Source organism: Syngnathoides biaculeatus, chromosome 17, assembly GCF_019802595.1.
Source record: "Syngnathoides biaculeatus isolate LvHL_M chromosome 17, ASM1980259v1, whole genome shotgun sequence".
In the NCBI taxonomy this organism is placed as follows: Eukaryota; Metazoa; Chordata; class Actinopteri; order Syngnathiformes; family Syngnathidae; genus Syngnathoides; species Syngnathoides biaculeatus.
The window spans coordinates 13,047,906-13,070,051 of NC_084656.1; the positions used below are offsets into that span (position 1 = coordinate 13,047,906).

Here is a 22,146-nt window from a genome sequence, read left to right on the forward strand (position 1 = left end):
ACAACACCAATGATGCATCCCCCGCGCATTGCTGAGATGTTTTATGAATAACTACATTTACAATTTCACACGTGACTGGATCCGCCACACATGAAAAACAAGCTTTTGCTAGATTTTGCTACAAAGCAATATTGCTTTGACCCCACACAACATGTCCAGAATAGTTGCTGGATGAATTTATAATTATTTTGGGAACTTGATGACCCCCCCCTCACCACCACCACCCCAAGCCCACCACACAGACACACATACAGAAACTTTTGTATATGCTTGACTGTCAGCAGCGACATGAAGATTTTTTTGTAAGTCGCATCTGTGAACGTCCTCTACTCAGCATTCCCTTACACACGCTTGTAACTTTCTTTGAAAAATATGAAGCTGGAGGGCCCAAAACAAACTAGGATGTACCATGTCGGTCATTATAGGGGGCACGGAGAAACGATGGAGGAACGAACGTGACGGGTAAACATAACAAAACAAATTAAACGACGTTTGGTGGATCTATTGCACAATTATATGTTTCATTCATGGAGAAAATAAAACTGTGGCATTGTTATGGGTGTTTCGTGTCAACTTTGAGTGCATTAAAAACTCGCGGACCCCTTCGAGTAGAAAAGCCCACCGAGTAGCGAATGGACGGGCCAAACATTCGCAGCAAGGAGGCGCAGATTAGCGAGCGAGAGCTAAAGGTGGCGTGACAGGGTCCAGTTTATCGGACCTTTTTCTTCCCGGTAAAGGATGTGACAATGCTGGCCGAGAAGACGAGCTCGGCGGCGAAAGGCAGGAGCATACGACGGACAACTTGGGTTGTTTGACTAGCGGCGGAGAGAGCGGCGCACGCCATGGCATCTCAGCCGAGGTAGGGACACTCGGAGGCGGCTAAAATGCTAGCAGCGAGCAGGGGAGGGGGCTGGTTGTCTCTCGCTCTTGTCAGAGAGCTCGTTCCTCGGGGCCTCGCTGTCAGTGTCAAGACAAGCTGTTCGCATTGTGGTTATAGCTAATAAACTTTCTCCCTTTTTTAAAATTAATATACTGCCCCCCCCCCCGCATTGATTAAAAAAAAAAAACTCTGGGAGGTAGAATGACATTTTAGTTTTCACCAGTTGGGCCGCCGAGATTGTTGACGCTATTTTAAGAAATACGTTTACTTTTATTAAGATTTTTTTTGACACTTTGACGTTATGTCTCAGTCGTTAATTTTGTTTGTTGGAAACTCTTATTATTATTATATAAAAAAAAAAAAAAAGTAACACCACTTCCAGTATTGTAATGAGCTTTCTCTGACTCCTGACAAAGTTTGCGTTGGAATTGTTTAAAGTACACTCAAAGACATGTGCGGGCCTTAACTTTTTTTTTTTCTTCAGTTATAACTCTTTCAACTTTTGCCATAAATACAACCAGCCCTCCTCCTATGTGGTACTTGGTACAGTCTGTCGTGTGATGCAATGTAATCGAAGCTGAGCATACTGTTCAGTTCATATTTATGTGGAATTATGATGAAAATGATTTTATTTTGTGGCATATTTTACATCTTTATCTTGTATTTTTTAAATTGTTTTCCATTTATTGATTTAATAGGTCAAAGGTGAACCATTGATCTTTAATTGAGCAAATTGACCTTTGTAACTTTTGAGGGGGATTTGCTTAATTATTTTACAGAGCGCTATTAAATTCTTTAAAGATGAGACAATGTGATTTTCTGTTTTTTTTTTTTTTTTTTTTTCATTTTGTCTCTCAAAGCTGAGTTATAACTATGATGAAAATTACAGGCCTCTCCTTCTCATCTTTTGAAGTGGGAGAACTTCCACAATTGGTGGCTGAATAAATACTTTTGCCCCTGTGTATATGTATGAACTTTTAAAAATACGACTCCATGTCAGTTATTGCAATTTATTTAGCTGGCGCCCTAAGTTAGTTGTGGACCAACTGGGGTCCCAGCCTCCAGTTTCAGAACCACTGGTCTAAAGTGGACATACAGTGAGGAAAATAAGTATCTGAACACCCTGCTATATTGCGAGTTCTCCCACTTAGAAATCATGGAGGGGTCTGAAATTTTCATCGTAGGTGCATGTCCACTGTGAGAGAGACAATCATTGAAATCACCATGTATTACTTTTTAACAATTTATTTGTGTGACACAGCTCCAAATAAGTATTTGAACACCTGAGAAAACCAATGTTAATATTTGGTACAGTAGCCTTTGTTTGCAATTACAGAGGTCAAACGTTTCCTGTAGTTGTTCACCAGGTTTGCACACACTACATTTTGACTCACTCCTCCACACAGATCTTCTCTAGATCAGACAGGTTTCTGGGCTATCGCTGAGAAACACAGAGTTTCAGCTCCTTCCAAACATTTTCTATTGGGGTTAGGTCTGGAGACTGGCTTGGCCATGCCAGAACCTTGATATGCTTCTTACGGAGCCACTCTTTGGTTTCCCTGGCTGTGTGATTCGGGCCATTGTCATGTTAAAAGACCCAGCCACGACCCATCCTCAGTGCTCTGACTGAGGGAAAGAGGTTGTGCCCCAATATCTCACAATACATGGCCGTGGTCATCCTCTCCTTAATACAGTGCAGTCGTCCTGGCCTATATGCAGAAAAACAACCCCCAAAGCATGATGCTACCGCCCCCATGCTTCACAGTAGGGATGGTGTTCTTGGAATGGAACTTATCATTCGTCTTCCTCCAAACACGGTGAGTGGAATTATGACCAAAAAGCTCCATTTTGGTCTCATCTGACCACAAAACGTTCTCCCATGACTCCTCTGTATCATCCAAATGGTCATTGGCAAACTTAACATGTGCTGGTTTAAGCAGGGGAATCTTTCGTGCCATGCATGATTTCAAACCATGACGTATTAGTGTATTACCAACAGTCACCTTGGAAATGGTGATCCCAGCTCTTTTCACGTCATTAACCAAGTCCTGTCGTGTAGTCCTGGGCTGATTCCTCACTTTTCTAAGGATCATTGTGACCCCATGAGGTGATAACCTGCATGGGGCTCCACTCCGATTGGGATTGACCGTCATGTTTAGCTACTTCCATTTTCTAATGATTGCTCCAACAGTGGACCTTTTTTCACCAAGATGCTTGGCAATTTCGCCCTAGCCCTTTCCAGCCGTGTGGAGTTGTACAATTTTGTCTCTGGTGTCTTTGGACAGCTCTTTGGTCTTGGCCATGTTACAAGTTTGAGTCTGACTGATTGTATGGGGTGGATAGGTGTCTTTATGCAGCTAACGACCTCACACAAGTGCATCTGATTCATAATAATACATGGATGGAGTGGAGGTGGACTTTTAAAGGCGGACTAACAGGTCTTTGAGGGTCAGAATTCTAGCTGATAGACAGGTGTTCAAATACTTATTTGCAGCTGTATTCATACATTGTGATTTCTGGATTTTTCTTTTTAGATGATCTCTCTCACAGTGGACATGCACGTACGATGAAAATTTCAGACCCCTCCGTGATTTCTAAGTGGGGGAACTTGCAATATAGCAGGGTGTACAAATACTCATTTTCTTCACTGTATATATACATATATATGACTTCACCGTCACTGGATCTATGGAATAGCCACCCCCCCCCTCCAATTCCCCCATGCATCTGTCCAACAGAGCGAGTAGGGGAAGGTGGATAATTGAGCTGAGGCTTTAAACTACAGATTCCCGGAGGCTTGGATGCTTTGGCCAGAAGCTGTACGCTATACCTCTTGCGATCAAGCATGCAGCCATGGGCCTCTTATGTGCTAGTCTTCACTGTAGGTTCTTATGTTTAAATAATCCTTTCACTAGTGTCTGCATTGCTCATCCTCGCGCACCATTTCCATCCTGATTAGAAACAGATGAAAAAGGGCGCGGCCACCCGCCTTTGCTGATGATGATGTTGCTCTTTGGTAGTAGACTGTGACCACTTCATGGATTAACACAGCCTGTAGAGCCGTTGCTTGCTTCTCAGCAGCCGTTTGACATGAGTGCACACATTCAGCACCAGGTCAATTCATGCCAACCTACCAGAACACCTGCTTAGATGTACAAGCCCAAATTCGGTACTGGTGAAAGTGTGGCAACTCCTATTCTAGTGGGCAGAGCACCTTCACCAAAGGCGTAGGTTTACTTGTTTGCATCACAGGTTGGAGTACTGCTTTTTTTTCCCCCCACCTTCCGCAAAATCTTACATCTAATTTGGAGTGGCAAATTAGGCATTGTTTCACATATTTATTGAAAACCAGGATACTTTTTACACTTTAACAATGTAGTGGTGTGGAATGTGCAGTCAGGAAGAAAATTGCTGGACTAACGTTGCCCCAGTGGCCAACACTGGAATTGGGTGATAGTTATTCTGGGTGCCATCTGAACCATGACACAGGCTGTTCAGTATTCCGTGTTACAAAGGTGCCATCCAGGCTGTGATTTTACCCCAGAGGTTGTTGGTCGACCTCAGCGCTCCCTGTTTCATTTTGGTAAAGTTCATACAGAGCAAGCCGGGGAAAAGCCTGGTGTTTCATGATTCTGGATGCTTGTGAGTTGACTGGAGGTTCCCGTGGGGGTTATCCTTGCAGCTCACTCCATCATTCTGTTGGCTTTCTACCAAAACCGTGCAACCGTTGCCATAGAATTAAGCCCTTTGGGGTTGAACATCAACAACACTCCACTCGGGGAAGGTAATCACCTGCCCCAAAATGTGGACATCTGTTCATGTCTCCCATGAATATCGTTCATGAAACCTGCAGTTGTTATAATTAATGGCAGTAAACAACAAGTGTTGGTTCCTGTACTCACCCCGCGCTAGACGCCAGTCCCTGTGGTGGGTTGGTCTACACCAAGAGACCAGACATCAGCAGTCCTGATAATGTCTCCTTCTCAAACAGAGATTTTAATTCTCTTGAACGTAAATCTGTTTTTTCATTGTAATTGTGCTCTAATGTCAGTCTCACTTGCCAATGCTCCACAGCGCATATGATGAAGAAAGGAATCGTCTCCGCCTCCAAGCCTGGGAACAGAGGAACCAAGAAACCAGTCAACCCAAAGAAATCTGTTCAGGGAATGTGCCACTTTTTGGGCAGCCGTACAAAGTATGTTCTACATTTAGTTTGTTTTTCTGACTGTGTTAGGGTTATGGTCTAAAAGAGTAAATGATGGAAAAGTGTACTAATGATGGCCTTTGGCAGTTCTAGAACAGCAAACGTTTGTTTCAGTTCTGATGTGGTTTCATCGCAGCACATTACAAAGAAACCTAAAATGAATTGTTTTCTCTCTGGCTTTTCAGACAAGCAAAGGCGATGAGCTTTCCAACAGGATCCAGAGAATGCTGGGCAGCTATGAAGATGTGAACAATCCTACAGAGCCTTCCGCAGTTCCTGCAGACTTCACACAGTCTGATCGAGGGCAGCCAAACTCTGATAGGCCCGGCAAACCTCTCGTCCAAGACCTGGCCCATCGCGTATCCTGCCAAAACCTCCCAAGTAATAGTTACCCTTTTCAGACGATGAGAGAGATCCCCCCTTGCTCCCCAAACAGCCATGGACGTTCACTCAGTATACAAAAGGCTTCACTGGCTCATCAGAAGAAGGTTGAAACTTTGTCAGATCTCAGGGAGGATGCTAGCAGTTCTCAGGAAAGGTCTGCTCAGTGTCCGGATGTCAAGCAGATACCTGTCCTACATTCCAGTGAGCCCAAAGGTGCTAAAGACTCCTCCGATTCACATCAGGAGACCTTAGAACCCGCCTCCAGCGCCACTATGGTGGACATTTCTGTGTTTAACCTGAGGCAGTCTCCAGTGGACGCTTCTCTGCATCAGGGTGGAAAAAGCAGCAACTCCCTGCTCTCGCAGAATTTCCCACCTCTGTCCTCGTCCAAGCCGCCCAGTGTTGTTACGATGCAGAAGCCCACGGCGTACGTGAGGCCTATGGATGGTCAGGACCAGATGCTCAACGGCTCTCCGGAGTTGAAACCTTCGCCTGAGCCACGTATACCTCTGCAGGAGATCCACAAGGCTCACGATGCAAAGGCCAAAATGATTCCCCAGTATCTGGAGGTGAGAACTCCAGTCACAGGGGGCACTTGGTTTACGGTAGTACCAATTTATGATGTTTCAGGGTTACTAACGGTACCCAAAGAACTTTGAAGAAATTTGTTGTTCCTGTTTTTCATCACGAGTTATGGCTTACAAGTGTTTTTCAAAGATACTTATTATATTTATGACTTTACACCTTCATTAGTTTAGGTTAGTAATGGACTGCAAAACAGTCCGTTTTGCATACAGATTCTGGTTACTTCGTCAACCTCTGAACAGAACTCGTAAACAGAGGACACCTTGTACCTTTTTGAGAGGATGATTTATCTTTTAGTTGAATGGTGACCATAGTACTGCTGTTAAGAATGTCACCTGTGGAACTGATAAGTCATGTTTTAAAACAAGGTTTCTCAAATCTTTTGGGTCCAAGGACATCTTATTCGGGAGAAATCTTTCTATGTACTGTAATTCAGAAATCTGAATTATTTTATTTATTTACAGGTATTTTTTTCAAAAAGATGGAAGAATCTTATTCTGAAATGTTCTGAACTCCCATTTTCACGTCAGTATTGTATTGAGCAAAATCGGAGTTGTGCCATTGCAAAGTTGCGTCTCAACTTCCTGTCATGTTTTCTTTAGATGGCAAAATTATTTGATAGAGGGCGACACGGTGACATACTGGTTAGCACATCTGCCTTAAGTTGTGAGGATGCACGTTGAAATCTGGCCTCATCTGTTTGGAGTTCTCTGTTCTCTCCCTGTGCCTATGTGGCTTTTCTCTAGGTACTCCAGTTTCCTCCTACATTCCAAAAGCATTTATGGTAGTTTAATTGATAACTCTAAATTGCGCATAGGTGTGAATAGTTGTTGATATGATCCCTATGAATGGCTTGAAACTAGTTCAAGGTATGATCTGTTTTTTTCCCCAGTCAGCTGGGGCTCCAACACACTTGCGACCCTAGTCAGGATAAGTGGTATGGGAAACGGACAGATGGACTTTTTGAGAGTGAAACGCCGCCACTGCAGTTTTCAGCAAAGTAATGCAATTGGGACACAACAACATACCCAGCAATAAAATTAAAATAATCAAACAATTAACTGCTTTGACATAGTGCGTTTTACTCAGATGTGCACACAGTTCCCTGTTTATAGGCTTACATGGTGGGGAACGACACAATTAACATAAATGGAGCAGATCTCAAAGGTGGTGCAGACACCACACACGCGGAGAGGCCTTTACAACAATGAGGAATGCTGCGGGATGACTCACTTACACAGTTTCTTAGCCCTGCGAGGCCTGTTGTGTCACACATTGTGGTTTTTGCATCCTCATGAATTGAAGTGATGTAGTTTGGGCTGGAGCTTGTTTTCGGGACGTTTTACATTTTAACCCTTAAGAGGTCTTTAGAATATCACCTTTCCCTAAATTCCTCTGAAAATATTAGGTATTTATATTTTTTACCATTGAAATGATTTTAAAACCACTTGAGCTCAAAATATACATATCAGATGTATATAAAAACCTTTATTCTTCAATTACTTTACAACGCAGTGTGCGCAGTGTTAATAGATTCATTTTATGTACACCATTATTATAGATGCTGCTCGTTAATTTCAGTAGCAAGGCACCTTTCCTGAAAACATTTTGGAGCGTGCTTCAAACATGACAAATTTGAGACATCTGATGGGCATAAAAAAGATGGAAGCCAATAGTCATTCTGACCAAGTTGGAGATGCCCATTTTGACTCATGTTGGCATTTTGCAGAACATGAACAAATGTTCAAAATAACATTTTGTTTGGTCCTCATGTTGAAGTCAAATTTTCTAAAGGTTTTACTCATTTTGTAGATGAACTCAAATGAAGCAGTGTGTGTGGAAGACATTTTGAAGGTATGATCTTTAACATTGTTGGTAAAGTCTTTAACTGTCCCCCCCCCCCCCCCCGATTAATTGTTTTCTAAATACTCAAAAAATTTACAAATGAAATGATTTTTTTTCTTTTGTGTACCACTACAGGAGATGACTCACTCCTGGCCCCCCCTCCTGTCAGCCATACACATCCCTTACTCTGACTCATCCCCAACTAAGGTATCACTGATGATCTACAACACTTTTTTGTTACCTATACCAGTTTATGTGCAATTTACATTACAGGTATGTTTAACCCTGCCTGAAATTCCAAATTGGATGTCCTTAATCTTACGACTTTTACACTGTATTGTTTGTCGTATAATTATGTGCTAGTTTAATCCCGTGTTGCATTTTGTGGTGTGTGTGTGCGTGTGTGCGCGCATCTACTCACAGGAAGCAGAGCAAGTACCTTCATGTCCAGGAGGACAAAGTGAGTCAATAAAGCATCCTTGGTACACTAGAAAGCAGTTGACTAACCAGGTTCATATTTCAGTGCTTTGTGGAGTGTGGACTATGCAAAGTAGAAACTGCCAATTTTAACTGAGACACAAGCACATTTTGCTACAAAATTTGCAATAAAATACAGAAACCGTGACCAATTAAACAAAACAATTAAAGGAATTATACAAGAATACATATATACTTGATCAGTTTTATTTATTTATCTTTTTTGAACATACACCGCCCCTGCTGGAAGCTGTCACCTTATTGTGGTAGAGCAGTTTGTGTGTCACAATGATCCTCGGAGTAAGTCGTCTGGTGCTTCATGCCCGTATTTGGGTCCAAGGTGGGGGGACCAGACAAAGCACTGCAAAAATACCCCGCTGATGAAAAATAGAAATGGATTTTAAGTTTCACGTGTTGGGACACGGGTCACTGGGGCCTCCCTATGGAGCTAGGCCTTGAGGTTGGGCTTGAAGGTGAGCATCTGGTGGCTGGGCCTGCACCCTTGGTGTCCGTTTGGCCACAGCCTGAAATGGTAACGTGGGTCTCCCTTCCCATGAGCTCACCACCTGCGGCAGGGCCCATAGTGATCAGGTGCAGTGTGAGCTGGTTTCTGGCCTTCGGGTGGGAGGATGCATCCTGACTGTTGTATGTGCCTATCCACCAATCAGCAGTTCAGAGTACCCAACCTTCTTGGAGTCCTTAGAGGGAGTGCTGGAGAGCCTACTGCTGGGGACTCCATCGTTCTGCTGGGGGAATTCAATGCTCATGTGGGCAATGGTAGTGAGACCTGGAAGGGTGTGATCAGAACCTGTGCAGTGGTCTGTTACTGGACTTCTTTGCTCATCACTGATTGTCTGTATCTAGGGTTGAGGTCACTGAGGTGGTTATAAAGCTCCTTGGTGGGAAGTCCCCAGGTTGGATGAGATTTGCCTGGAGTACCTAAAGGCTCGATCTTGTGGGGCTGTCCTGGTTTACAGGCCTTTGCAACATCTTGTGGACATTGAGGCCAGTGCTTCTGGATTGGAAGACTGACCTGGTGGTCCCCCTTTTTAAGAAGGGGGACCAGAGGGTGTGTTCCAACTATAGGATCACACTCCTTAGCCTCCCATGTAAGGTCTATTTACGGTTGCTGGAGAGGAGGGTCTGTCAGGGAGTTGAATATCAGATTCTGGAGGAGCAGTATGGTTTATGTGTTCAGTTTGGTGGCCTCAGTATTGCATTTCTGCTTTTTGCAGAAGATTAAGGTTCTGTTGGCTTCATCAAGCCGTGATCTCCAACTCTTATTGGAGCGGCTGGGATGAGCATTGGCACCTCCAAATTTAAGACCATGGTCTTCAGTCAGAAAAGGGTGGCGTGCGCTCTCCAAGTTGGGGATGAGATCCTGCCCCAAGTGGAGCACTTTATTGGATCTCCTCGGAAGAGCTGGACGAAGTGGGTGGGGAAAGAGAGGTGTGAGTATTCCTGCTCAAGCTATTGCCCCGTGACCTGATCTCGGATAAGCGGTAGAAGATAGATGGAACATACACCATTATTTTGAGTTCACCTTGTCATGTGCATTTTTATTTATTGAATAACAAATACATTAATGTAAATTGGAACACAGATATTACAAATCTTACATCAGGTATCACATAGTTTAACTTGGTTTTTGGTTTCTCTGAGCTCCTCTTGGCCAAAAATAATGAAGAAAATCTCCCATATAAAAATTAATGTACATGTATAAACAATATAACTATTATAAAAAGCAGATAACTAAATGAAATATATATTTCACAAGAGAGCATCCAATTTAACTTGACCTTAATATTTGTGTACATTTTATTGAATGATTTTTAAAAAGGCCTTATGTGCCAGCAAAATCGTACCATGTAAAACATTGGCTATCAACTCAAATACAGTTTTCTATTTATTCAACTCTAATAACAAAATAATCTCGTCTCAAGCTTCTTGAGCTCACAAGCTTTTGAATTTATAAATGGAAAATGTAGTAATCATTAAAAACTAACACTTTGCACAAAGAAAATTCTCATTTGTGAAATAGCACTGAATTTTCATAGCAGGGTGTGATGCAGTAAACATTGTAGGTGGATGTGTTTGTGTTAAAATGACAGCTAAAAGACTGAATGATGAAATAAGTGCGCTTCTCAGGTTCATTTATTTTGCTAGTGTTTTGTGGTGTTTTTGGTTTTATGTTGTTTTTCCCCTTTCTTTCTAGAAACCCACGACCACTTTCCTGGAGGTCCTCGCCATATCGACCTGCGTAGCCCCAAATTATTGTGAGTTGCAAATTCCTTTTTCCACAAGTATGCCCAAAGATGGCTATGACTATCAGTGAGAGGAAGGCATTTCATTGAACTCACATGAACCCGTTGATTCTTAATTTTCAAAATAAAGTTTTGCTGTGATTAGATCAAACTCTCTACTTAGTGTCTATCATAAGTGGAATGTGGAAAAACAACCCACAGATATAGACTGATAAATACTACTGTTCCTCCTCTGAAGTAAATTAAATGGTCACAGCAGCATTAATCACACACAAACTACGACCAGTATATTTTCAAAGAGATTGAAATATAATTTCAACACACCCTGAAGACCCTGAAGATATTGAGCATGGTATATCGTACACGTACTGTATGTAATGAAAATGGAAAGCACATGACAGCTACTGATGTGTATAATTATATTGATTGATTACAATAAATGTACATAGTACAAAATAGTAAGATTGTAAATGTGCTCACAATAGTCACTGGTGTTGGGAATTCAGAACCGATTTGAACCAGGTGCAAATGTTCTGACCCTCTCGGAATTGTCCAAATTTAAAAGATTTCGGCTCTCTGCTTCAATGCCAAAAATCGGGAGACCCCGAAGAAGAAAGTGGTGAAAACCAATGAAGAAAAACATACATGGAGACTGGCATGTGCCCAAGGCTTTCGGTAAATAAATGATTTTCGTGAGATACGAGCACTATATGACTAGCAGGTGTCTCAAGTCCCTTCACAACAAGCAGCTGTTTGATATACAGTAATAAGTAAATACTCTTCCTAAAAGAGGCTTCAAGCTGTTTATTGCCACTCTTAACTGAAGGTGACTGTCAAACTAAAATAGAAAATTACACGTGTATTTAAAACGAGTTAACCTCTGCTACGTTAATGCTAACATACAATGGGAAATGTCATAGGGACACGGGCTAACAGTCTTTGTGAAAATGTTACCCTTTACATGGTGGTTTTCCAAACAACCATGGTGCAGCAATACCTGTAGTCAGACCATATAAAAATACTCTCAGGCATATATTATTTATCCTTTGCGAAGAACAACTAATATATTAGTGTGTGAGGTATGTGTATATATAGTCATTAGTTCAATATTTAATTTTGTCTGTACTGTATGTTTTTATTTTTTAAGAATATCATGTTGTTTTTCTCCAACTTTTTTTCTTGTGAGGGTGTAATGGGATAATGGTATTTCCATTAATTTCAATGGGGAATGCTGATGATTATAAGATATTTAGAGTTACCTGTGTGGTCAACGAATGAATTAAACTCATATCTCAGAACACCACTGGAGGTGAAATTTTGAATAGTGAACAAGTCAAGGGTTCTCTATATTCATTATACTGAGTAGCCAGACTTTTCTCTCTGGTTAGGGTTCTTTCACAGTAAGTTAAATTTTCGCTTTCATAGTAATTGCATTATGCTTTGTTGTAGATCGCACAAAGAGGCTCATTCCAGTGGTCTGGAGTCAGCAAGCTCCAGTGACTCTGACAGCAGCTCCAGATCTGAGTCGGATAGCGAAAGCATCGCCGATGAGCCTTGTGGACTGATAGCGAGCAACAAAATTGAGGTAGTGTCTTTCAATTCGTGGCTCATCGCAAATACAGTCCATAACTCAAACAATGACGTGCGGTCAGGGTAAGCAAGTGAGGCAGAGCAACAGTGCACCCTCACAGTCTTTCTGCTGAATGTGAATAGTAAAAAAAGAAAAAAAAAACCCCAACAGGATCACATTAAATTGGTCCATGTTTTGTAGTGATTTTTGTTTTCAATCTAATCATTTCATAATTAAACTAGCTTCATTTTCATATTTCCTGTTCAACTGCAAACAAAGCGCAGCTACAAATCAGATTCTCATCGCTCCCAATAATTTTTGCAAGGAAATCAATACTGGTAGTAATGCACTGTAGCAATCAAGGGAAAAACTGCCAACTACATAGAAGAAATTATTTGTTTGAAGCCAAATCTTTGCTACAGCTAGCATATTCTTATAGTGTAGCAAATAAACATAGCTGGTGAGTGTACATTTTGCTGAATTGCACTTCTTATATGCTATCTTTCACCAGCTTGATGCCGCGGCAGCGTGTGGCAACTGGCAGCTGGGCAACTGGATCCGGTCCAGCCAACAGAACTCCAGCAATGAGAGCCAAAGCGGCTCCAATGTCGTGTGCGAGAACCGCACTCGAAACCCGCTGAACAGCTCTGAACACCTTACCGAAGAAGCTACACAGCAAAGCCGAAACCCTGCAGGAGTGCAGCCGTGCGGGAAGAGTTCTCATGAGAGCGGCAGTTCCGAGAAGACTGGCGCGCGCAAATTGCCGAAAGGTTATTTGAAATGTGAGGACACGTTAGAAGGAAAAGCACCCCCTTTCTCAGACAGACCCAAGGTAAAAATGAAAACTGAACGCTTAAATAACGTTAGCAGTGACTCGAAGAAGAAAAGGACTTTTAAGATGGCAGAGGCAGAAAAAACTGAACCCAGGCTCGAGGTGGTCCAAGGTGACACTGGGTGTCCAACATGTCCCCACCACTGCTCTTGCCATACTTACAGCCACACCCCCATGTTAAAAATCACCAGTTGCAAAGCCAATGTGGAAATCGTTCAACAGGGCAAAGCCATTCCCAAAATAGAGTCCGCTCCAACTCAACAATTCTGCAAGAAGTTGGAACATGTACCTAAATCTTCTCAGGACATCCGCTCTAGGCCTGCTGGATGCCTACGAGTAAAGATCGACCTCGGTCTGCTCTCAAGAGTCCCTCAGGGGACACCTGGGAAGGCAGGGACCCGAAAACATCCCAAAGCCAGCAAGAAGACTCTACCTCAAACTGTGAGCTCTTTCGTCAACTTGTATTACTCATAATGAACTAGAATTATTGGGCTTTTTGGTGAAATTCTTGGATGAACTCTAAACACACTAAAACATTTACAGGGAAACTGAATTTTACTTTGCATAACTTTTGTGTGTACATGTACAGCCATGAACAGCAATACTTTTTGCACAAATTGCTCTTCTCTTAAAAAGGAGCAGGATGGAAAAATTCACACCAGGTGTTAACCTCTTGACTGGTTCAGTTAGAATTAGTATTTAAACTTTCTCTTCATCGTGCTGTTCACATTTCGGCATCATGAGCCCAAGACGACACTTAATTGATCTCAGAGGATGTTGCAATGGAGACTGGAAGTCAAGGCATAGAAGTAGATGGCCTTAGAAATATTATTGGTTGATTCATGGATCAAAGAGCTGTTGTGACTTTTGTCATTCAGCTCTTCCTTTGTGCTAAAGTTGTCCAAAAAGGTTACCGAAACATTGAACAGTTGAAAGTGTATTATAAATATATAGAGAGGGTTAAATTATGTCCACCACTAAAGGTTAAAGTGCATTTTAAGTTCATCCTGAAATTTTACCCGAAAAGCTAATATCCTTAACTTTTTGTGGGTAGTCTACATGCCTGTAAAATGTTGCATTTGTATTTTGTTTTGACCTTATTGGCAACTTGCAGGCGGACATGGACGACAAGACTCTTCCCAGAAAGAAGCAGAAACTGGAGAAAAAGATGACTTCAACCAACAAGGACTCTTCTGCCAAAATGGAGTAGGTTCCATGAAAGGCAAAATTCACACCAAGCAGTGCAGTACACTATTGCGGGTCGCCATGGTGACCGGAGAGGTTGGAATGGTAAAGCCTGATCCACAGTGATTGGGACAGTTGCATTGGCTACTTTAACATAGAGGACACAGTAGCTAGGCAGCACGGTGGATAAGCTGGAAAAGCATTGGCCTCACAGTTCTGAGGTCCCGGGTTCAATCCCGGATTCAATCCCAGACCCGCCTGTATGGAGTTTGCATGTTCTCCCCGTGCCTGCGTGGCACTCCAGTTTCCTCCCACATTCCAAAAACATGCAGCATGAATTGGACACTCTAAATTGCCCCTAGGTGTAATTGTGAGTGCGCCTGTTTGTCTCCATGTGCCCTGCGATTGGCTGGCAACCAGTTCAGGGTGTACCCCGCCTCCTGCTCGTTGACGGCTTGGATAGGCTCCAGCACGTCCCGCGACCCTCGTGAGGTTGAGCGGCTAAGAAAATGGATGGATGGATGGATGGACACAGTAGCCCCCTTTCACACTAGCCACTGGAGCTGGCTTTTTTTCCTGGCTCGCTGTCCTTTGTGTAAGGTATCATAGTGGGATGGAGGGGTTGCGCTTGACTTGCAAATTTGCTTTACACGTAACATCACAGGTTAACCCATCGGATAGAGACTAGAGTGTGACGTTTAACACCAAACTTAATGGCTCTTCCGCTATTCATCCAATTTACTATGCACTGAGACTATTGACGTGCTGCTTTATCTGTTGGGTACGATATTCAAATTGGCTCAGCAGTAAATTATCGTGTTTAATATTGTCTTGTATTGCATAGATTTCTTTTTCTGTTTTTTGCATGTGGGGAAGAGAGAGGCTTCTTTTTGCGGAGGCATTTACTTTTCTCAAATGGCTGATTCATCTGGTAACTGTGGCAGATGGCCGCTATGAACAGAGATAACTACAGTTTCTACCTTTTTTTTACCACCATGATGGAAATAGTCATTAGGCAATGCACTCTGGAACTAGTTCGTGCACAGCTACTATTTTATTAATTTTCTTTTGTTCGACAAAAGGACCAAGTTGGTACCCTGATTCAATGGTGGCAGTTATTTAGGTTATTTTTGTACCATTCAGAGCTTTTGTAAGTATAAATGCAAGATAAGCTAAAGATATGCTCACCCTATGAAACTGACCTGCTTGGTGGAAACAAAGCTTTTAATCAAACTCGTCTGACTGTTATTTTAATCAGTATGTGTATTCCTGAGTGTTCAGCACTTAACTCTTTGATCTTCTAAACCTTTAGGCGTTGTGCAACTCAACCAAACGAGGAGCAGCACAAGATGGGCAAGAAAAAGCAGGTACACTTGCCAAAGCCCCAAAAAGACTCGGGTGAAGACCAGAAGGGTCTCAAAGGATCTCGTGTGGAGCCTCATAAGGACACCCCCAAGAGGAAACGCTCCTCCAACAACAAAAGTAGCCATGCGAGGCACATGCGTCTAGACAAGGTAAGATTCTGTTCAAGCAGTGGTTCTCAAACGGGGGTCTGGGAGCTGTATCAAAATCTCTTCCCGACCTTAGCTTTTGACAAATTCCAAGGTCTGATATGATTGTGATATGTTCAAACATAATTAGAGAGAATCATCTTTATTGGCCAAGTATGTCAACAACACAAATGACTTCTCTTCGGTAGTTGGAGCTACCCTCGCAGGACATTGTCATGGAACAATAACACTCCAGGAATATAATCTTTATTTTGGACTTTGGGGGGTTACAACAAAGGGTGTTTCAGAGGAATATTTAATTATTTTTAGAGAATAGCTTTTTCTTTAAAGAATAACAGTGTCTTGAATAAAAAGTATAATATTAAAGAATGACTTTCCTCTGAATCTTTGACTTCAATATCACATTATTTTAGAAAAATGACTTTAGCTCAGATTTCAGATTTAATCCCATAAAGACTTTTGTCCAAGCGAACATTTTCTTTTAACTTTATTATTTTAGCAGAACTGGAGGTAGCAGAAGTGAAGACGCTGAGGTTCTTGCTTGGTGTGAACAGGTTGGATAGGATTAGCAATGAGCTCATTAGAGGGACAGCCAAAGATGGATGTTTTGGAGACAAGGTTACAGAGAGCAGACTTCGATGGTTTGGACATGTTCGGAGGCGAGCGGGTGAGTATGTTGGTAGAAGGGTCCTGAGGATGGAGCTGCCAGGCAAAAGAGCGAGAGGAAGACCAAAGATAAGGTCGATGGATGTTGTGAGGGAGGACATGTAGACAGGTGGTGTTGGTGTTAGAGAGGAGGATGCGCAAGACAGGCTTAAATGGAAAAAGATGACTTGCTGTGGCGACCCCTAACGGGAGAAGCCGAAAGAAAAAAAGATTTTTTTTAAAAACCATTTGTCAATGAAGTCAACAAAATATATACATATTACAGTTTTTCTCAAAAATGAGAGGCCCCGTAGCTCAGTGGTTAGAGCACTGGTTTGGTAAACCAGGGGTTGTGGGTTCATATCCCACTGGGGCCTCCACTCCCTGAGAAGGGTTGCGTCAGGAAGGGCATCCGGCGTAAAAATTGTGCCAAACGTATATATGCGTCCATCTGAGATGATACGCTGTGGCGACCCCGAAAGGGACAAGCCAAAAGAAACACACACAGTTTTTCTCAAAAATAAATATTTTTCAAATTCCCATGGCATTTCGGTGATCACGTGGTCATTTATTTGTTCTAGTCTTTATTGGTGTTACTATGAGTGGGTCTTAATTCCGTATGGTATTGCTGGACCAAAGGTTTTGAGAACCCCTTCATTAGAGAACTGACCAGATAGCCTAGTATATATCTTGACCTTCATTTTGGGATGCCAGCAGAAGCAGTCGTCATCATCACGACACCCCAAGGAAGGAGTGACCTCCAGACCCTTGCTCAGGTTGGAAGACAGGTGAGATTAAACCTACTTTGTGTGAGTTTGGCACACTGTCAGTGGGGTTTAGTAATCCAATGACTTCCTGCAGGCAGTTTCCAGTGAAGCACTACATCAAAGAGGCCAAACGACTGAAGCACAAAGCAGACGCTGAGGTCTGACACTAGCATAATCCTTTACAAATCTCCAGATTTTTACCAGAATGACCATTGCAGAAGACAACTAAATTTCAACATACAATGCTGATTAGCTCATAGCTTTATTTAGACCCTCCATTTATTTTGGTTAGTTGAAGAAGGAAAAAATAACATCCGAACCCCATCAGGTTTAAGCTGCCTCATATAAATAACTAGGCCTCATTTTGTTCACATAGTGTTAACATTTTGGTTCACTAGCTTAGAACGGCATTATTTTGCAGTAGATTCATTCTAATCCGGTTATGCGGAAGCCCATTCAGCTTCATGCAGAGACTGCAATTATCTTGGTTACTTTAGGAAATGGGGGGAGTATATTTGTTCACTTAAATAGCAATGTTGATCGTAACTAGGCCTCATGTTGCTAACATTTACCTATGACGGTATGGGAGCTGCTTAGCCTTTTCCAGAATCTGTATATATCTGCCTCAGTTTGGAAACAAATGATAAAACTACACATTTCTAGCATTGTTAAGTTAGCCATCACTAATTGTAATGAAGACTCGTTGTCTGCATAGCTACTGCATGTTGACAAAAATCTCACAGCAGCATAGTGTTGTTTATTTTTGAGGAGATTCAGCCAACTATCCTGGATTTGGATTTATTAGTGTGGACCATTTTTCGATATCCCTGCAGTGCACGACTAAGATAAACTTAAACGACTTTGGCGGGCTTCTTCTTCTAGTCAGATAAACGCAGCAAAGCCTTCAACTACCTGGACGCCGCCATGTTTTTCGTGGAGAGTGGAATCGCCATGGAGAGCGACCCGCAGATTTCAATGTCTTCCTACACCATGTTTGCTGAGACGGTGGAGCTCCTCAAGTAAGAGCGCAAGTGTCTTTACAACACAGTGAGCTGCTGTTTTTTTGCAGGGCATACGTTCTGACCCACACGCAATGGGTGGAAACCCGCATTATGTGGATTTTCCAATTCAATTTTGCTTCATTGCTGCTTTAAACTTAAGTCACATGCATTTTTAAAGTATTCCTTACCGGTTCTCACTCTCGAGCACACAGTTTTCCAAATGATTGGCAAAGCGTGCTTGCAAGAAATTAATTGGTCACTCCCGCTTGAAGTTTACTGCAAAATTGTCAATCCAAAAACCAAAACATTGTATGTTTCAATCCTTCCATTTTCTATTCAGAGTTCCGTACTAGAATGTGTCACTGCATGGTTTCATTCGTTGTACTACTTTCTTTGATATCCTTTTTTTTTTTTTTTTAAACAAAATTGCACTATTTCACAGGTTTGTGCTGAAGCTCAAGAACTCTGCAGACATGACTGCCCCACCCTCTGACAAGGACTTTGTAGCATTATGGTACGGTCAGTTGTCAGAAAGCTTGTGTTGTTTCCACCAAGTAGTTCCATGTGCCAATTTTCCATTAATTGCTATTAGCGAGATGCACTCTTCCGCAGTTGCCATTGCTGTTGCTTTGTTCCTTGTTATGGAAAGGAAAGTTAAAAACGTTCTGCGGAAACTCCACCAGGTGGTGTCCCAGCCAATTGCAGCTGTAGTGACACATCTGACTTAGCGAAGAACTGCAGCACATTTTCAAAACTGTGCGCGTGAAGTGCGCTTGAGTATAAAGGCAAACTACGCGCGGGAGAGCTGCAGCTATGTCAGCGCGGTCGCTGTGCTCACGAGTATAATGAGGCCTTGGTCTCCCCCTTGGGTGCAGTGGCGTTTTTTTTTTTTTTTTGCTGCCCTCAGTCTCCTCTTGGATTCTCGCTGTGCCTGTGTGGGTTTTCTCCAGGTACTGCAGTTTCCTCCCACAGCCCAAAATCATTTATGGTAGTTGAGAATGTGACTGCGAATGTGGTTTGGAAAGATGGTTCAAAGCATTATTTGGTGGAAACTGCTTGAGAGACGACGCATATATGATTAGTCCTATATTTTGTAGTAATGATGGTTTTACCTCTCCCTCACAGTCTGAAGTGCCAGTCTCTCCTGCAGATGGCGATGTTTCGCCATAAACACAAAACTGCGGTCAAGTACTCAAAGACGCTCACCGACCACTTCAACGTCAGTATTTGTCATAACCTTGTGATTTCATCAACTTTTCTAGTCTTAAGATGCATTCAAATTCTCTTCCAGAATCCCGCACGTGAGGCTCCTGTCTGCGCCACAAAGTAAGGTAGCATCATGTCGCCTTGCGGCGCTGTCACTCATTCCCTACCTGTCACGTCTCCCTTGCAGAGGCCCCAGCACGCCGTCCCCCATGACCGGCATCCCGTCCCCAGCCCGCGGCGGCGGCCACACCGTGGCCGTTCCGTTCGCCGTGGAGCAGGTGACGCTCTCCTATGTCAACATCACCACGTTGTTCCTCAGCGCTCACGAACTGTGGGAGCAGGCGGACCAGATGGCCGGCAAAGGCAGCGGTAAGGAGGCTCCGATTCTCAACGACAAACAGAAATTACACATTGATTCATTGTCGAGAGATGACGTGCGCTCCCTCCTCTGGCAACATGGCGTAGAGGATCTAGTTTACAGTGTTGCCAATGGAGCAATATTTAATTTACTATCTAAATTTTGTGGCCCACTATTTTGAAAAAATGATTACCGACTAATGTTCCTGCTAAGGAATAGACAACATGAGCAAAAGTGCTTTCATGTGATGATAAAGTAGATCATAGTCAATCGCATTGAACATTTCCAAAAACATGGTGCCTGTGTATATGTTGCAAAAGCACTGATTGGTCCTTTTTTTGGAAGGTCTTGTGGCGGAGCTGGATGCCGCGCTGGGTCCGCTGAGTCTGACATCTAGCGTGCGCTCCATGGTGCGTTACACCCAGCAAGGCGTAGCGTGGCTGCGACTAGACAGCTCAAAAGCCCAAAAGAGCGTCTGCTGAAGGTACCCGAAGCGCTGTGCTCCAAGCCCGGCATGTGGGTCACGTGCCGAAAAACGACTAGGACTGTGGCTCAAGTGGATTCACCAGTGAGTTTAAAAAAAAAATAGTAATAATAATAAATTGCACTTATGACAAAGCTTAGTGGAATGCCCCCAGATCGGGCCAAAGCCACTCAATTGCTTACTATTGCATACAATGGGAGCATGGCTGGGATTGATGATTATTCACCTTTTTGTTACCCTGATACTTCCATGATCTGCACATTCACTTATACAAGTTTCCCTCGCCCAATCGCGATTCACTACTCACAAATTCAATGATTATAGATGTAGTTATTTGCAGAATAACTTGCCTATTAGCCGGTTTTGGTGCCTTTTGTCATGCACAAACACAACATGGCACAAAAACTCCCGATAATAGAAAAGTAGTGCTTTGGAGCCATCTTGTGGTTTCTTGCATCGACAGAGCTACGTTGAACTGAACTATTAGACTTCCTAAGCACTGATAGAAAAGTAGTGCTTTGGTGTCATGTTTTTCCATCTGTAAGCAATTTATAAACCACGAGCAGTATCAAATTTAATGTCAATTTCAACTCTGTCCTGACGAGACAGCCAGGAAAAGGTGCAAAAATACCAGACTTACATGGCTGGTGCGAAAGGGGCTTTAGGTGCTACTGATACTGTGCAGTGCGAAGTCGTCAAATTTCTTGATCAACTTCAACTTCCCAACCCTGGTATTCGAGCCATGCCACAAATAGCCTTAATCTACATCATTGCATGCAGATGCCACAAGATTGCGCTACAGGGCTACTTTTCAAACAGGGCTTTGCCTGTCTCATGGCTTTCCTTCATTTGAAGGTCTTCCCTTGACACCAAGATGCCACTAATTGGCACCAAAGCACAGGTGTTTGGCACCATCTTTGGGCTTTTAAACAAAACAAAACAAAAAAACTGAAGGTCAATAGGTGAGTTTTTCCAGCCACTAACAAAAATGCTCGAAAATCAAAAATCAAATAGGCAGGGAGCGGCCGCCGTGACCACATCACCATTCGCTTAGCAAGACCTCACGTTAGGCTGTTTTTCCGCTATGGTCCAGTTCACTTCATGGCATCATGGTGGAGGGCAAGCACAAGCTCAATTTTAGTGCCTTTGTTTTCAGGTTTTTTTTTCCTGGTGAGAAGGACAACTTTCATAGTACAATCGCCAATCATCTTTGTCAGCACACTTTATTTTTTATAATTTATTCTTAATATATATATTTTGTACAAACTGTGCACTTTGAGTTTGTATGAGGAAACCATCAGAGCCCCAAGAAGATGTCTTTTTCACACAATGTCTTTTTTTTTTTAGCTACACTATTTGGGAAAAAAAAAGTGTTAGGATAATAAGATTGAATCATGTTTCATATTTTCTGTCATGTTTCAGTTGATGTGGTACTACAGCAAACGCAAAAGTGCTTAACTTTCAAACGGCACCAAGTGCTTTCCTTGAAATTATGAAACTTTCGTTAGTGTATCACAAATGGGGGGCAGGGTTTTTTTTTGGACCTGTGCATTAAAAAAAATAAAAACGCACCCCACTTGGTTATAATTGTTAATTCAGTTGGTGTGTGCGGTTTAAAAAAAAAAAAAAAAATCTTTACCTACCCAAAAATTTAAAAGAAAAATTACTGGAAAGTGTCATGGGGATCTCACCTACTGTTGGTGTAGTTTTTTTTTTTTTCTTTGCTTTGTCCAACCTGCGACAGATGTTGGTTAACAAGTGACTCGGCAATGGATTTACTGTACACTTCCTCGTCCGATGATGATGATAATGTTAATGTACTGGAAGGTGGGAATGTTTTTTGATTTTTGTCATTATGTCAAGAATTTCTGTTGCAGTGTGCAGAGAAAAATAAACGCTGGAAATGAATTTGTTTATTTTTTTTCCCAACATACATTGAGGGTGGTAT

At 42.4% G+C, this 22,146-nt stretch overlaps 1 protein-coding gene across 2 annotated transcripts; it reads left to right on the forward strand.

Annotated features, from left to right (window-relative positions):
• Positions 1–631: 631 nt before the first annotated feature.
• LOC133490697 (AF4/FMR2 family member 1-like) lies at positions 632–22,106 on the forward strand. 2 transcript variants are annotated; one of them, XM_061801085.1, is made up of 19 exons: positions 632–859; positions 4,955–5,075; positions 5,270–6,037; positions 7,866–7,907; positions 8,034–8,105; positions 8,322–8,358; positions 10,591–10,651; positions 12,089–12,224; positions 12,721–13,482; positions 14,156–14,247; positions 15,539–15,740; positions 17,097–17,170; positions 17,244–17,307; positions 18,032–18,168; positions 18,593–18,664; positions 19,276–19,369; positions 19,442–19,476; positions 19,544–19,725; positions 20,060–22,106. In XM_061801085.1, exons 1-19 carry the CDS (start codon positions 843–845, stop codon positions 20,194–20,196), a joined length of 3,105 nt encoding a protein of 1,034 aa, XP_061657069.1. In that variant the 5' UTR covers positions 632–842; the 3' UTR covers positions 20,197–22,106. The 2 variants fall into 2 exon arrangements, with proteins under 2 accessions (XP_061657069.1, XP_061657070.1); XM_061801086.1 differs by having other exon boundaries at positions 17,100–17,170.
• Positions 22,107–22,146: the final 40 nt, after the last annotated feature.

Excerpts from the sequence above, each read along its gene's own strand:
- LOC133490697 (XM_061801085.1), top strand. Across the intron at positions 8,359-10,590 it reads TTCATGTCCAGGAGGACAAA|AAACCCACGACCACTTTCCT; the intron begins GTGAGTCAATAA and ends CTTTCTTTCTAG. Across the intron at positions 10,652-12,088 it reads CTGCGTAGCCCCAAATTATT|ATCGCACAAAGAGGCTCATT; the intron begins GTGAGTTGCAAA and ends GCTTTGTTGTAG.